Raw genomic sequence first — 15284 nt, 5'->3', positions numbered from 1 at the left:
AGTACCAGGAGGCTCATGGGAAAACTCTGAAAGGTGGTTCTTTTACTTTCCAGGGGCACTTTCTAAGAAGACATAAGCATTCTGGTGTTTAAGTGATGGGGTAATTCAAATTGACCATTCATTTTTGTCAAGTTCTTTATTATAACTTGCTACATACACTTAGAAGTATGCTAGGTATCTTTATTTCACTCTCAGCCAATCTAGAAAATGCCAGGAATAAAATAAAATTTCCGGTTGTGCTGCTTTTATAAATGAGTCTCTGTGGTTTTTGAAAACAACATCTGTTTCCATAATACATAAATCAAAAGTAAATGTCACTAGGAAGTTGCTGCTGCAGCTTCTGGAAAGGCTTGTATGAAATGTTGTCAAGAAAGCAGACCCACTAGTGGCAGGATCCCTTCAAGACTCTGGAACTCTCCCAGCCTTTTAGGACTCTGACAGTCAGTCTTGTTCCTTCTTTCGATGAGCCCTGCTCTGCATTTACTGAAAAAATTTGGGGTAGGGCAGGAGGGCGGCGGGGGGGAAGGAGTGTACTCTAGGGTCAGGAGTCTACAAACTGGAGCTTGAGTTCCTGAAGTTTTGATGACTGAATTGTTTGTATTGACTAATTTGTGAACTACAAATTCAGTAGAATTGTCTTCTTAGTATTGAAACCAGAATGGATGTCCATAAAAAGAAACAGCATACATCAATCATTGATTAACGTACCTATTTTGAAAGGCAATATTTGTCCTGTTTGGAAAATGTTATTAAATTCATCTTAAATATGAAGACAGGGCTGATTAGGTATGAAAATAATTAAATCTGTTAATGGTACAAAATCTCTTCTAATGGGTTTTAATGACCTGTTGCTACCAGGTGTTTCCTTTGGTGTTAGGATTATGTCTTCTGTATTACTAGATAAATAACTGGATAATGGTTTTTAATTTTACTTTAATGATAATTAATCGCCTTTTGTGTTTACTTTAGAAATAATACATAGAAAAGCAGCCCTAGCCAGCAACTTCTCACCACCTGCTAGTGTGACTCCTAATGATCTTTTGCTTACCCAGAGCTACTCAGAACCTTCAGTGTCTACACATGAAGGACAGGTAATTGTGTCTTTTGTGATGTTTGTTATTTGTGTGAGTAAACTCATTTTAAAAAGATGAGATAATTTTGGAAACAGAAACTGGCTCACCTCCCAGCTGATCTCCAAGTAACCTCTTAAGCATTTCCATTGTCTATTTGAGGCTGACATTCTTACCCATTCGGATTTCAAATAAACACTTGGAGACTAAGAAACTGTTGGTGTGTTAGTTTTAGTATAAGGATCTCACTAGGAATTTCTCTTAACTTCTATCCTTACGAGTTATTGTTGAATGAAGCTTCCATTTACTTAGCTAGAAATGATCACTAATGGAATCATTTCATGGGGAAAAGTCTCCAAATTATCCTTTGTAGGTTTCCAAAGTGTAGTCAGCTAGGACCAGAAATAAGATCTCTCTCTGTTTACAGTTGGACACATAGCAGTGTTTCCATCACTGGCAATGTTGCATCAAGTCTCAGAGTCATAGCATGGCATAATTATTGTGTTACCTTACACTTCTACTACTTTGCTGCTGACATGAGTTCCTGTGTTCAGGAAAAGAGATGGTTGCAAAATGCTGTCCTTTTCTGTCCATGTCCTTGACATTCCTTACATATCATTTACCTCTGTGATCCATCCTTCCTTTGCTTAAGATTTATCAAAAGCAGTCCTATGGGATATACGTGTGCCGTCCTTGTCACCAGATATTTCTTTGACCACTGTAAACTGGAGCTATGCCAAATTTCTAGACCGGACCTTACTTTCTGAAAGGTCTCAAACAAAAGAAAGATAAGATTGTGGTACTGAGGAGAACAGATGCATGCATGCAGTCAGAGTAACTGATTCAGAGAGAACCTTGAGAAATGCTGGAGCCTTGGACCCCAAGGTTGCAGAATTGAGTGAAGAGGGATTGCTTTTCGTATGCTGTTGACACATGCCTTCCTTCTCTTTTCAGGCAGCTTCTATAATGGACTCAAGGAAAAGCTCTGAGGCTGACAATCCCACATGGTGAGGGGTGGCTAATAAACTCTGGCTTAGATTTGGGTGGCTTTGATTTGGTACCGCTGGGTACCTAAGCACCAATAACCAGTTGCATTTATTTTTTAACCAAAAAAAAGATATAGTTTTCCCAGGGAATTTTTATTTTCCCTTTAAATAAGTCCAATTAAAAATGACTTTGAAGTTTGCTGGCTGAAATCTGATTTGTAATGCTTAAAGTGACATGTCAAAGTATGGAAAACCATAAGCCAGTGCCCCCTCTATGGCTGTGCTATTTACAGATTAAAGATCCTTAAAATGAATTTTCTAAAACAATTTGTGGGATGTTTGCCAGACTAGAACCATAGTAGATCCCAAATGTATGGAGAGTTTATGTTGGTTCTTTAATCTGTCATGAGCTCATTTTTTTCTAGAAGTCTCCATTCTTTTGAACAGTGGTCATCGAAATGCTAGTTCTCACTTGCTTAATTTGTTTATAATTTTTAGTGCTTTTTATCTTTCAGTCTTTGGACTGTTCATTTTAACAGATTATGATACATTTTCTTAAAAGCTTATGTTAAGAAATCTCGAATGGAGGCAGGCATCCTAGGGCTGGTTAAGATGATAGCTTTATTGGCCAGAGTCTTTTGGGGGTAGCAAACTTAGTTGAAGGCCACAGCCTTTAACTTATTAACACTGCTTCTTCAGAATAATTGCCATGAGAAAAAGCATTGGATAGTTTGGGCTGTTGGGGAAAACTGAGATACTAGGCTCATGGGTTTGATGGGGCCCCCCAGCAGTGTGGGGAGGTCTCCATTCTCAAACATGCTGAGCTTAACTGAGTTTTTTCCTTTTAAAGTTTGGGCCACTCAGAGGATGATCACCCAGGTAACCTCATCATTTTGCCATTCACTTGCATAGCCTACACAACCACCAACCAGGATTTCACCCAGCACCTTTCTGCTGTGCTAAGGCAGGTAGCGCAGAGACAGCCGCTCTCCTGGACTGAAGCAGCCAGCAGAAGGGGCCCTGGGAGTGACTGCAGAGACACTGAGACAGAGGGTGGCTATTTTGAAATGGGACTTCCTAAGGGAGAGCCAGCTCTGGAGTGGAGCGCTGCTCCTGAGGGAGCCCCGGCGCCCGAACCTCCCCACATCCTCCACGTCCTCTGGAGCTTCTCTGTCCTCCTGCACAAAGGCACACGGCAGTTTGCGGCCTGTTTGGTTCTGACCGATAGTGTAGTTGCTGTGTTCGAGATTCCTCGGGAGGCCTCCAGAGGAAGCAGTCAGGACGTCCTTTCTGCCCTGAAGCTCGTGCTGTGCTTTCCGCATGGGGACCTTACGGAGTTCGGCTTCCTCCTGCCTGAAGTGTGCTTAGTGCTGAGGGTGAGACCTGGAGGACACTGCTTGTGTCTCATTGCAGACGCCTCCCATCTCCAGGAGTTCCACTCCTGTTTACACACCTGCTGTTCTCCCCAGCATGCACCTGTGGTAGGTGGCTCCGTGCTGTATGGGGGCAAGGCCAGTCTGCAGGAATTTGTTTACCAGATGATGGGATTTTACCACATTTCCTCAGATGATGGTGAGATAAAGGGTTGTTTTCCTGCATATCTTGTGTATGGTGATAAAAGTGATATTTGGCCAACCTCCGTCCAACATCTCTCTGAGGGAGAGATGGAATGGGCCAAACAAGGCCTGCAGCCTCCATTTTGTGAGTCATCCAAGCCAGGGCAATCTGTAGTTCATCCCTGCTGGGTATTCCTGACACCTCAACACTTGAACATAGTAAAGGCAGATTTCAGTACTTTGCCAGAAAAAGGGAACTGCAGCGACACCAGACAGATCTTCAAACTGAGCCGGATTCCACTGGCCTCGGTTCTCTTGCACCCAACCCGCCATTCCACTCAGCCTCAAGGTTCTTTCTCCGATGGCCATGTGCTTGAACTGTTGGTTGGATACAGATTTGTCACTGCAGTATTTGTCCTGCCTCATGAAAAATTCCATTTTTTGAGAATCTACAACCTCTTGAGGACTTTCCTACAGGATGTGAAGACTATAGTTATTTTCAAAGCTTCCAAAAATTTGGAAATGGCAAGAAACCATCTCTTGGACTCCAATAATCTGCAGGCAGCAAGGTAATAACTTCCAGAATTCAATAAATGGTGTATAGTTACATATTTACATCTTACTGACCCACTGTAGACTTATTGATCTTTCTCTGTTATTTATAACCCATTCCCCTCCACTTGTGAGAATGGCCTTACTAATATTGCTTAATTTTTTTTTTTTTTAGTACATAAACTAATTTAAAGTCACAGAGGATTTTTATGATAGAGTTTTAAAATTCACCAATTATAATTCTTGCCCTGTATCATTGTTCATTAGCAAATGAACATAGAAGTGTGTAAATTTTCACAAGTCTGAATTTTAGTCATTCAAAGGATTCTGGTTCAACAAACATCATTAGCACTACTTAAAATGTTTTATTAAAAATGTAACAGGAATCTATCAATATAAACACTAAAACATTCTCAGTAGCTTCATTTTTCAGTTAATTAATTTCAGTTCATAAAGCATCATGCTCCTCTTTCAGTCTGTCTCTCTAAGTCATTCTTAGGCTCCTTTGCCTCTTCATTCTTATTTTCTGAATAGTCTTATGGCATATACTTCTTTGTTTCAGTTTTACTTTCCTTTCATTCCCTATTTCTAAGTATTCTACGTACAATGGGTTTAGCAGGTCTCTCTCTTCCTTAAATTTGTCATTCTCCCTCACAGTGTGTCCTTTTAAATGAGTCTAATGATTGATTTAGCAACTGCCCTCTTTTCATTCCATTAGTTTGCTTCAAAATTGTTATTGTTTTTATTAATTTGTGAAAATAGTCCTGCTGCAAAAATCTTGCTATAACTAGCTCCTTTTTTGTTTGTTTGTCCCTTGACAGAATTTTTAGAATATAATTCCTAATCTGGAATTTTTTTTTGGTCAGAGAGTATAGTTTTTTAAAAAATAATTTATACTTATGTGGGTGCTATCAGATTGTACTCCAAAAAGATCCTACAAATTTGCAACTCTGCCAGCAATTAATATATGTGTTTTTCCCCAAGCCCAACAGCGTTGAGTTATATTGCTTTTAATGATTTGGACAATTTAATGATGTGAGGTACTACCTGAAAGTTTCATTGACAGAAGTATGCACAGAGCTCATAATCCAAAAGTGCTGATTCTTCTTTTTCCTATCTCTGATTTCTTCTTCTATTCTGAACTCTCTTAGCATAACATTAATGATAGAAAGGCCCAAGTTATTTTAAAACTTATATAAAAGATCCCTTTGTTTCAAGACAATCCCAATGGACTTTGGATAGAAAATACCACCTATATCCAGAAAAAGACCTATGGAGACTGAATGTAATTCAACACATGCTATGTTTGCTTCTTTTTTGTTTGTGGTTTTTCTATCCCATAGTTTTTCTCTTTTGTTCTGATTTTTCTCTCCCAACATGATGCCCAAAGCACTGTGTATTAAAAAAAGAAAAAAAAAGATCCCTTTGTACAAAGATAGCAGCTTGATTTTCTCACCAAACATTTACGTATGTAGTGTCAAGGACCTCTTTGAGGATCTCTGAGTTGTCTAGTGTGAAGGGCTGGTCATTGACCATTTCTCAAAGAAAAAGAGAAGCATGGTTACCGTACTTGTTCTCAATGTGGGCTTAATGTTCCTCCAGCTTTAATTATCCATGACTGAATGTCAGATGATGGAAAGCACAGAGAAGTTGTGGGATTGCACAACCAGCCTGTTTCAAACAAAGCCTTTCCCTAAGCTAGTTGACAAAGTCTTTGAGAGAAAGATTGTTCTTTAGTCAGAGGCTTGGCTCTTTGGTTGAGTTTCTTGACCTAAATCTAGAAATTGTGCTTGTTATAGCAACAGCCATTTTTCAGGTACCTGCTGTACAAAGCTCTAGGTTGACTGTTGTGGGTACAAGGGAACTAAAAATCCCAGTAATTTCTCTCCAGCAGTTTATAATCTAGAACAATTCAGATTAAGATCTGAAAGGAATTTCAGCCCTCATTTTACAGATGAGGAAACTTGAGGACTGCAGAGATCCTGTAGGAAGCAGAGTAACTTATTTGTACCCAGGCCAATCTAACTGGATCATTCCCTGTGACCAACTGTTTAGAGGCAGACATCTGTTTAGAACTGGTGATCTTCGACTGAGAGAACCATGCATCCATCAGTCTTGATCCCATTGGAATTTAGCCAATTTAGAAGTGAATATACTTCGCTGCAATGGAATAACCTCAAATCTCCCTCAAATAACCTCAAATCTTTCTGGGAAAGTTGGGAAGGAGTCTTATAGAAGGCTCTTTTAGAGTAATTGGTGAGGGGGGGGGGGCAGAAACCCTCAGGTGGAAGCCCATCTTGGAGAATGGGTACATAGGTTGAGAGGCATCTCAGAAAAACCAGGCCTAGAACAGTAGAGAAAATATTTGTCCAAAGTCACAAATCTAGATTATAGCAGTTTCTCCTGGTTTTTTGGTCTAATCCCTCAAGCTGTCATCCTCCATGTCAGGTTATCTATCAGATACCTTAATTCTCCTCAAAGCTGTCTTTGGAATTTCTTTCTTTCTTTCCATGCCCTGTTAGCACCAGAGTCTAAGCTTTCTTTTCCTTTTGTCTAGTCTTGCTTCAATTTCCTTACTGGCCTTCCCCCTTCTGGTCCATCCTCCATAAGACTACTGACTAATCCTCCAAAAGGATATACCTCTCTTTCGAGGAACCCCAAGGGATCGTGACCTTTAATAAATAGACTTCTTCAGTCTGGCATTCAAACTACTCTTAAATGTCTGTTTGTACCCTACCTCTCAGTCTTAGCTTCTACTGTGCTTCCTGTGGCTGGCTGACTATCTATCTAAAAATACTGATTTCCAGTCTTAAAGACTTTTTTTCTGACCCATTCTCCCACTCAAATTGGTTTTTCTCCTCCTCCCTCATAAAAATCCTACAAGTCCATTTAAAAATCCTATCTTTCAGAGAAGTTAAAGAACTACTTTTTCTAAGAAATTATCTTTTGACTTCTTGTCTACCTACTGCCTATGTCCTCTCACTTTGCCATGTAATGGCTCCCTCCACTTCCCTGTTTGGTGTCTGGGCCCCACCTCCTTTGCCAGTTTGTAAGACCCCTGAGGACAAGACTGTTTATACCTGCTCCTCTTCCCTCCCTAGTGCCCAGGGCTTTGTTGGGAAACCCATCTGCCTGTGGATAAGCGCTATAGCTTATTTTTTACTAATTGCAAACTATTTTTGCCCACCAGCTAGTGGAAAGAATGTAAGAACAATTGCTGTGAAATAAGGTGCTTTATTTGGGGGTAGGTGGCAGAGTAGGTAAAGTGCCAGGTGTGAAGTCAGGAAGACTCACCTATAGACCTCAGTCACCAGCTGGGTGACCCTGGCCGAGTCACTTCACCCAGTCTGTGTTTCAGTTTCCTTATCTGCAAAATAAGCTGGAGAAGGAAAGGGCCGACCCTGCCAGTGCCTTTACCAAGAAAACCCCGAACATGGTCAGGAAGAGTCAGGCAGGAACAAAAAGAGTAGAGCAACAAGTGAGATTGAAAAGTCTTATAAGCACCTCAGAGCTGGTTAATCCACAGATGCCAGCTGAGGACAGAGGAGGGGACCTTTCTCCCAGCCAGCCTTGTGGCTCCTGAGACCCAGACCAGGCACCTTTCTGGTCCCCTCACATGCCATTCCTGGGCTGTGCTCCAGAGGTCAGACCGATCCTACCTTACTATCATGGTTAAAGTCAGTTACCAGTTGGAAACATTTTTTCTGAAGCCAGAGCCCCCCTCCCTTCTTTTTATCCCCTTTTGTTATGTTATGGTCTTTGCTTTCTTGTGAAGAGAATCCCTGCAGGCCCTTCCCTGCTCTTGCTAGTCTTAAACCTTGGTTTCCCTGGGAAGCTTGGACTAGGGTTTTTATACCAAAAATTTTGAATAGCCTTCATTATTGAGGATTTGCTTTCACCTAATGAGACCTTTTTTGAATCTTTGTAGCTTTTCCAAGCCTCATTTGACTCTCTCCTCCCTGTACCCGAGTGAATTTCTCATGCAGAAAATGACAGAAGACAACCAAATTCCTTTTTATCTGCCGGTTTCCTCATCTCTTCAGTATGTGGCTGGATTAAGGGGAAGTGCCATTGTTGAGTTTTTCCATAATAATGTTGCTGAGGTATTGTGCCCCAATTATTGCTCTTTGGCTTTTTATCTTGCTTGTATCTTTCCTTGTTTTCCAAGGGGTAGGGCCAGGCTGGACTTGAATGATTTTTTTAAATCAAATTTTAGAGGTTGCTGGTGAAGACTGAGATGAACTTTTTTATCTTTTTTTTTTTTTTTAAATCAAAGCTGATTTTTAAAATCAAGATTGCAATAGAACCAGTGGAGTTTATTTCTCAGCCCCCCTTTCAGGAGTTACTCTACGCCCCCAGTATTGTCACTCTCTGATATCTCCTTCCTAGAACCCCATTTTCCAGATGTTTCTCTCTCTGGTTCTCACACTCCCATACACATCCATCTCCTCTTACCAGTTCCCATTCTTCTAACATTTTTCCCTAAGAAATTGATTCGTTTTTGCTAAGGTATTAATGATTATTAATAGCTTAATATACCCCTGTTGGAGATGTTTGCTTTTTTTTTTTTTTAAGTACTGCTTTACTTCCTCCTGATTCTTTCCTCCCAGTCCCACCTCCATCCCTCAAATACTGAAATACTTTCTAATGATTGAATTAGAGTGGGACTGGCGAGCAGGAAGTTATTTTAGGACATCATTTCCCATCATTTGAAAGACATGTCTGGGACACCTAATCTGTTTAAATAAGACCATCTACCTCAACTCCCTTAATTGTGTCCCATTAGTTCATTTTTCAGATAATGGTTCTCAGTAGCACTGGGTGGTTAGAGGCAGTGGTGAAATGCTATCAGAAAAGTGATGGCAAGTCAGAAGCACCTGCAGCAAGTGCAGATCCACAAGGCTTTTTTCTTTTCAGGTTGAGAATGAAGAGCTAAGACACCTCATGTGGTCATCAGTTTTATTCTACAAAACCCCTGATGTGGAAGTCACTGCCTGTGTGTTGCTAACAACCAAAGCAGTGTATTTCTTGCTAGACGACTCTATCCGGCATCATTGTGAGCCTCTGTTAGGTAAGAAATGAGGAGGAGTGGATATCACCACTGCAGAGATGGAGATACTGAGAATCCAGAGTGTGTGCTTTTCTTTTCTTTCATTTAACCCTCTACATCTGAAAAGTTTTGAGTTAGCCTAGCTCTCCAGATATAATGATCATTAACTGAGTCTATTTGGAAAACCTTGACTATTTAGTCTAAAGGTTTTTTTACTTATTACACTATTTGGTTGATTGTGTTTTAGAATTGATTGGTGACTTCTAGCCACCGAATCAGCTTCCCGTTTATTGAGCCATTCTGACTTTGAAAACTTTCTTTCCTCTTAAAGGTTAGATCAGTTTTGATGCTTTTAGCCTGCCTGGGTGATTGATCTTTGGGGCCTCTGGCTTTTTAGAGTTGGTCTCTGAGCCTCTGAGGTCATACATATATTGCTACTGAGTTCAGAGCTCAAGGGTAGCTTTGGGCAAAGCAATCATATGGTATATATAGCACAGGCAAGTTAGTCAGACTGCTGCCTCTAGTTGTCCTTTGGGGGTGATTTTCCAGGGTGCAACATCCATTATCAAGCAAGAGTTCATTTGACTTTTAGCAAAAAGACTTTGTTTTATTCCATTCCCAGGGGCTTGAGTTATATTCCTTCTGTACAGTACAATTTATAAGTCAATGATCACATACTTTGCTCTTGGACATAGCTTTCCCCCCAAAAAATGAGTTGTTATTTAAAACAGATAGACTTGTAAGGAGGTGGGTTTTTAAAAAGTTTTTATTATTGTATATGGGCCCATTCACCTGGAGAAATAGGAATTCCTCAAAGAATGACCAATCCTTGTAAATTTTTTTCTTTTTTATGCACAGATTTCTGGAATCAGAGAAATTCTGATTATGAAAATAGTCCTTTCCATCTGTCCCAGTGTTTTGTTTTAAAGCTCAATGACCTACAGTCAGTTAACGTTGGACTCTTTGATCAGTACTTTCGGGTTACTGGTAAGTAACATTTTTTTTTTCTGCTTATTTCTAACAAACAAATAGGTTTATTCAATTTTGATTTCTTATATTATTACATGTGCATTATTTGTGCACATATGGATACTCTCAGCCAAGTAGCTGGGAAAGGAGGAAATGACCATGAACTTCTGGAACAACAGAGGTTGCTGAATCTGCCCTTTTGACCATAGTCAGAAGTCAAAAATTTCACCAGCGACCTGTCAGCAAGGAACCAAGTAAACAGAATAATAAACAGACAGACTGAATGAACCTTGGAGTTCCCTCTCAGTAGCATGCAGGATGTTTCTGGCTAACACTTCCTAAATATATTTTAAAGAGAGAAAGCTCAGCTTTTTTTCTAAGCCTTCCTAATCCATTCCAAAAAATGTGTGTCAGCCCTTCCTGCCTCCAAAACTGCTGCCAATCTCAACACTTTATATCTGAGCTTTGCAGGACATCTCATCCTACTGTTTGATCTCCAAAGGTTTATTCCTAATCATGCTGCACAGTGAAGAGTTTCAGCGTCTTTTAGGCAAGGGGATGGGATGGCCTTTCTAGGTTCATAGCACAGGCTTTATTCCTCAGGCTCTTCTGCAGATCATATTGTCACTTGCCTGACTCGAGACAGCTACTCTACTCACGCCTTCATTCAGCACCTCATGGCCGTCCTCTCCTTGCTGGCCCGCACGCCTTCCCCAGAACCAGTCGACAAGGATTTTTACTCTGAATTTGGAAACAAAAATACAGGTAAAGAAAAACTCCTAGCTTTGTGGGCTGGTCTTCCTCATTTCCCTGTTTGGCAAATGTATCCCTGTATCGGACAAGAAGAACCGACATGAAGTTAGCAAAGATGTGGATTTAGATCTTCCCTCTGATACTGAAAAGCTCTGTGATCGGGAGGAAGTTATTTAACATCAATGAGTCTCAGTTTCCCCATCTGCAAATGAGGATCTCCAGGGCTTTTGTTCCCACTCTGCAAACCTTCCAGTCAGCCCCTAGATATTGGATCCCCAAAATGCCACAAGCTTTCCCTGGTCATTTCAGATCTCTCTAGCTTTTGGTCTCCTTGACATATACAATCTTGGTATGTCAAGAGTGTGTGGATTTCATTAGTGTATCCCATCTGTAACTTAGGTTGCAGGAATTTTCAGAGCCTGTTAGGCATCACACAAATAAACCAGCACAGACAAACAGGCAAACTGCAAGTTACTTATCCACTCAAGTGTGGGACATATACATAGGAGTCATCAGTAGGAGATGGACAGCTCCAGAAATATTTCCCTGTCTCACTGCCTCTGTGTGTATCTCTCTGTCTCTCTGTCATTCATAGACACACATACACAAGACTGTTAAAGAGACATCACTGAAAAAGGAAGAAGGCAAAGAGAGGACAAAATAGGTTATGTTCTGTCCAAAATCTACACAACTCAGGGTCACATAGCAAGTGAAAGGCAGAATTTGAACTCGTCTTTTTTTTTTTTTAATAGCTTTTTATTTACAAGATATATGCATGGGTAATTTTTCAGCATTGACCCTTGCAAAACCTTTTGTTCTAATTTTTCTCCTCCTTCCCTCCCCCAGATGGCAGGTAGACCAATGCACATTAAATAATGTGTATGTTAAATACAATATATGTATATATGGCCATACAGTTGTTTTGTTGCACAAAAAGAGTTGGACTTTGAAATAATGTACAGTTAACCTGTGAAGGAAATCAAAAATACAGACGGACAAAAATAGAGGGACTGGGAATTCTATGTAGTGGTTAAACTAAAATCTTAAATAGCATTGACCAGCAGCATTTGAGCTCCTGCTTTCTGTTAGGAATCTGTTTCAGAGTTGTCAAGTTTGTTTTTCTGCTAGATTCTTAAGATTTCAGAGGTTCAGTTATGGGCTCTCCTTTGGTATTTCTCATGTGATAGGAGTTCTAGATTGATTGAATTAATGGCAAAAGCTTCAGACATTAGTAATGTCTCCTAAGTGGAGTAGGATATCTGTAGAGTATAGGGTATCTAGGACAGGAGCCCAGTTACCCTAACTCCCAAGTTCATTGTTGTTTCTACTAAGCCACAATCAAGAATCATGGGGTTGCAATGTACAATTCACCTGCATTTGTCTTTGCAGGAAAAATGGACAACTATGAATTGATCCACTCTAGCAGAGTCAAGTTTATTTACCCTAATGAGGAGGAGATTGGAGACTTGGCTTTCATTGTGGCCGAGAAGATGGATGGCTTGGCAGATCGCCCTGCTCTCAATATCCTCCTCTATGTTTTGGCATTCCAAGTGAATCCTGTAGAAGGCACTTACTCAGCTAGTAGTTCACTCCAGCCAAAGACACTTATTCTGACCAGTTCAGGTTTATTTCTTTTTGATGAGGACTATGTCAGTTACCCATTGCCTGAGTTTGCTAAAGAGCCACCAAAGAAAGACAAATACCAGTTTGCTGATGGCCGGAGGATCCGGGACCTGGACCGAGTCCTCATGGGCTACCAGATGTATCCTCAGGCCCTCACCTTCGTGTTTGATGATGTACAAAACCACGACTTAATGCAGAACCTGACCCTGGATCATTTTGGAGACACTTTGCTTACTGCCCAAGGAGCCCCCAAACCCAGGGGACGTGACGGGGCCAGGGAAGTGCAATGGTACATCTTCATCCCAAGTGCTGAGAGCCGAGAAAAGCTCATTTCAATGCTCGCCAGACAGTGGGAAACACTGTGTGGACGGGAGCTACCACTCGAACTCACAGGATAACCCACTAGACATTGGGCAGCAAATAGACAAGGACCAGGAGAAACCAGTCCAGTCCAGCTTGTCAAGCCTTTGGCCTTCCTAGAACACTGAGCTTTGTGTACTTGCATCTTTTCGGTATTCAGAGGGGCTTGGCGCTCTCTCTCTCTCTCTCTCTCTCTCTCTCTCTCTCTCTCTCTCTCTCTCTCTCTCTCTCTCTCTCTCTCTTTTTTTTTTTTTTTTTTTGGTTAACCTGTTCGAGATTTTTATGCTGAATATGTAAACATTTTATCATGCTCTGTATCCTGGGAACCTGTATAAATTGAAAGGAGTCAAAACACTATGATGTAGTGCTGTCTAGGGCTGTCTCTATTTCCACATTAGATTCCTGTATATATCAGTCAGTTCAAACTATTCCACTGTAAATAATGGTGAGAGAAGCGCTTGTGTTGTCCAAAAGTAAAGTGTTGTGTGTGTGAGCTGTATTTTATTGGGTGTGCTGCTAAACATTTAAGTTAATACGATTTATAGGCACTTTTACTTTTGTCCCTTTATGAAGTGTCAGAATTGGTTCTTATTTTGCTGCTAATCATGAATGTCATAACAAAATTCACATGAAGATATCCCAAATGGGGATGTCACTTGGATGGAAGGGTGAACTCTCACTCCCAGTGGGAACAGGGATGACAAAAATGGGTCATGACTGGCTGTGGATGAGAACTGGACCATCCACCCTCCAACCACCAAGTGTTAACCCCCATTGCCTCCTTTCACAGTACCAATAAAGTGGAATTTAACACTGTCTTGTTTTCTTGGGTCACTGTGCTTTAGGGTGAATCCAGCATATCTCATTAGGGAGAACAGCATCTCTGAATGAGCCCCCTGCTCCTCTGGAATGACTCGTGTCCTAGAGCAGTCTAGAAAGAGGTCTGGAATGGATTCCAAAAACTAAAGATTAGACTCCCTTAGACCCCCTCTTCCAAACAGCTGCTCTTACTTTACATAAGTGGACCTTTCACAGACCTCTACTTAAAGTGATTGTTGCCGTAAAGTGAATTTTGCCCATGGATATGAGGAAGGAAGGGAGGAGGGAGGGAGGGAGTGAAGCATGGAGGGGCCAGCACACAGTTCAAGGACACAGGACAGAAGCAAGAGCAGGAGGAGGAACGCATGGGGGTTGGGGACAGACAAAAATCTCTTCTCGGCTCCAGCAAGGGTAGTCTCTCCAAACTTGGATTTTTTGGGGAGTGGGAGGCCATGGAGCCCCAAGCAGAGAAGGGCAATCACAGAGAGCACAGTGTGGTGTGATAGTTAACAGTGATTTTTTAAATGTGGATTTCTTTCAGAATTCTTTATGCACATTACTATGTACATAATATACATATTAGTATATATATTATGTAAAGTACACTTTAAAGTGAAAACTAATTTCTGAAGAGTACTTGGAGGATTTATGACTTGATCAGGGCAGGCCTACCTGTCCCCTATACCCTAGCACAGGGGCTCAACTTTGGGTTTTGTATTTCAATACAGTTTATTTTCTTTTCAGTCCTTTGCTTCTTACTCATTTAAAAATATTCTGAGGAGGGAGTCTACGGCACAAAAGGGTTAAGACCCCCTGCCCTAAGAGATTGTTTCATAAGTTGCTTGGACTCTCCAGCCAAGTTTACCACTCTCACCTTCCACAGCACCTCAGAGTTAGAAGGGATCTTTGTTTCATCTGGCCTGTAGGGGGACCTCTGCAGGTCCAGGTTGTCACCTCCAGGCCTCCACCAGGTGATCTTTCATGTGGGTTTACAAGCCAAATTGTGACATAAAACCAAGAGCCCTCCCATCCCCGAGTCTGACTGGGCTTGATCTGGGGCCTTCCTTCAAGATTCAGGAATGGCTACCCTAAACTGGAAGCACTTCTGAGCAAGAAGAAACTTTTTTTTTAATGCTTTTTTTTTTTTTTCAAAATAAATACATGGATAATTTTTGACATTCACTCCTACAAAACCCTGTGTTCTAATTTTTCCCTTCCTTTTTCCACTCCCTCCCCCAGTCAGCAAGTGATCTGATATATGTTGAATATGTGCAATTCTTCTATACATATTTGCACAATTATCTTGCTGCCCCAGAAAAATCAGATCCAAAAAAGAAAAAAATTAAGAAAACAAAATGCAAGCAAACAACAAAAAAAGTGAAAATACTATTTATCATCCATATTCAGTTCCCACAGGTCTCTCTCTGAGTGTAGATGGCTCTCTTCATCAGAAGATCATTGGAACTGATCCGAATCATCTCAGTGTTGAAGAGAGCCACGTCCATCAGAATTGATCAAAGTGTAGCCTTGTTGCCGTGTACAACGA

General features: G+C 40.9%; 1 protein-coding gene across 5 annotated transcripts in view; it reads left to right on the top strand.

Annotated features, from left to right (window-relative positions):
• NISCH (nischarin) overlaps positions 1-13115 on the top strand; it is a 52562-nt gene extending 39447 nt beyond the window's left edge. The window contains exons 14-21 of one of the 5 annotated variants that reach the window (XM_051985060.1): positions 970-1091; positions 2025-2077; positions 2907-4181; positions 8093-8267; positions 9082-9235; positions 10073-10201; positions 10787-10948; positions 12326-13115. In XM_051985060.1, the coding sequence (XP_051841020.1) occupies positions 970-1091; positions 2025-2077; positions 2907-4181; positions 8093-8267; positions 9082-9235; positions 10073-10201; positions 10787-10948; positions 12326-12957 (2702 nt within the window). In that variant the 3' untranslated portion in view covers positions 12958-13115. Of the gene's footprint in view, positions 1-969; positions 1092-2024; positions 2078-2906; positions 4182-8092; positions 8268-9081; positions 9236-10072; positions 10202-10786; positions 10949-12325 lie in introns of those variants that run through there. The other 4 variants (XM_051985069.1, XM_051985074.1, XM_051985079.1 and 1 more) reach the window with 4 other exon arrangements.
• Positions 13116-15284: the final 2169 nt, after the last annotated feature.

The sequence above is a fragment of the Antechinus flavipes genome, chromosome 1 (assembly GCF_016432865.1).
Source record: "Antechinus flavipes isolate AdamAnt ecotype Samford, QLD, Australia chromosome 1, AdamAnt_v2, whole genome shotgun sequence".
NCBI classification, from domain to species: Eukaryota; Metazoa; Chordata; class Mammalia; order Dasyuromorphia; family Dasyuridae; genus Antechinus; species Antechinus flavipes.
Note: the sequence above shows the minus strand (reverse complement) of the source record. Positions and strands in the feature narration are given on the sequence as shown.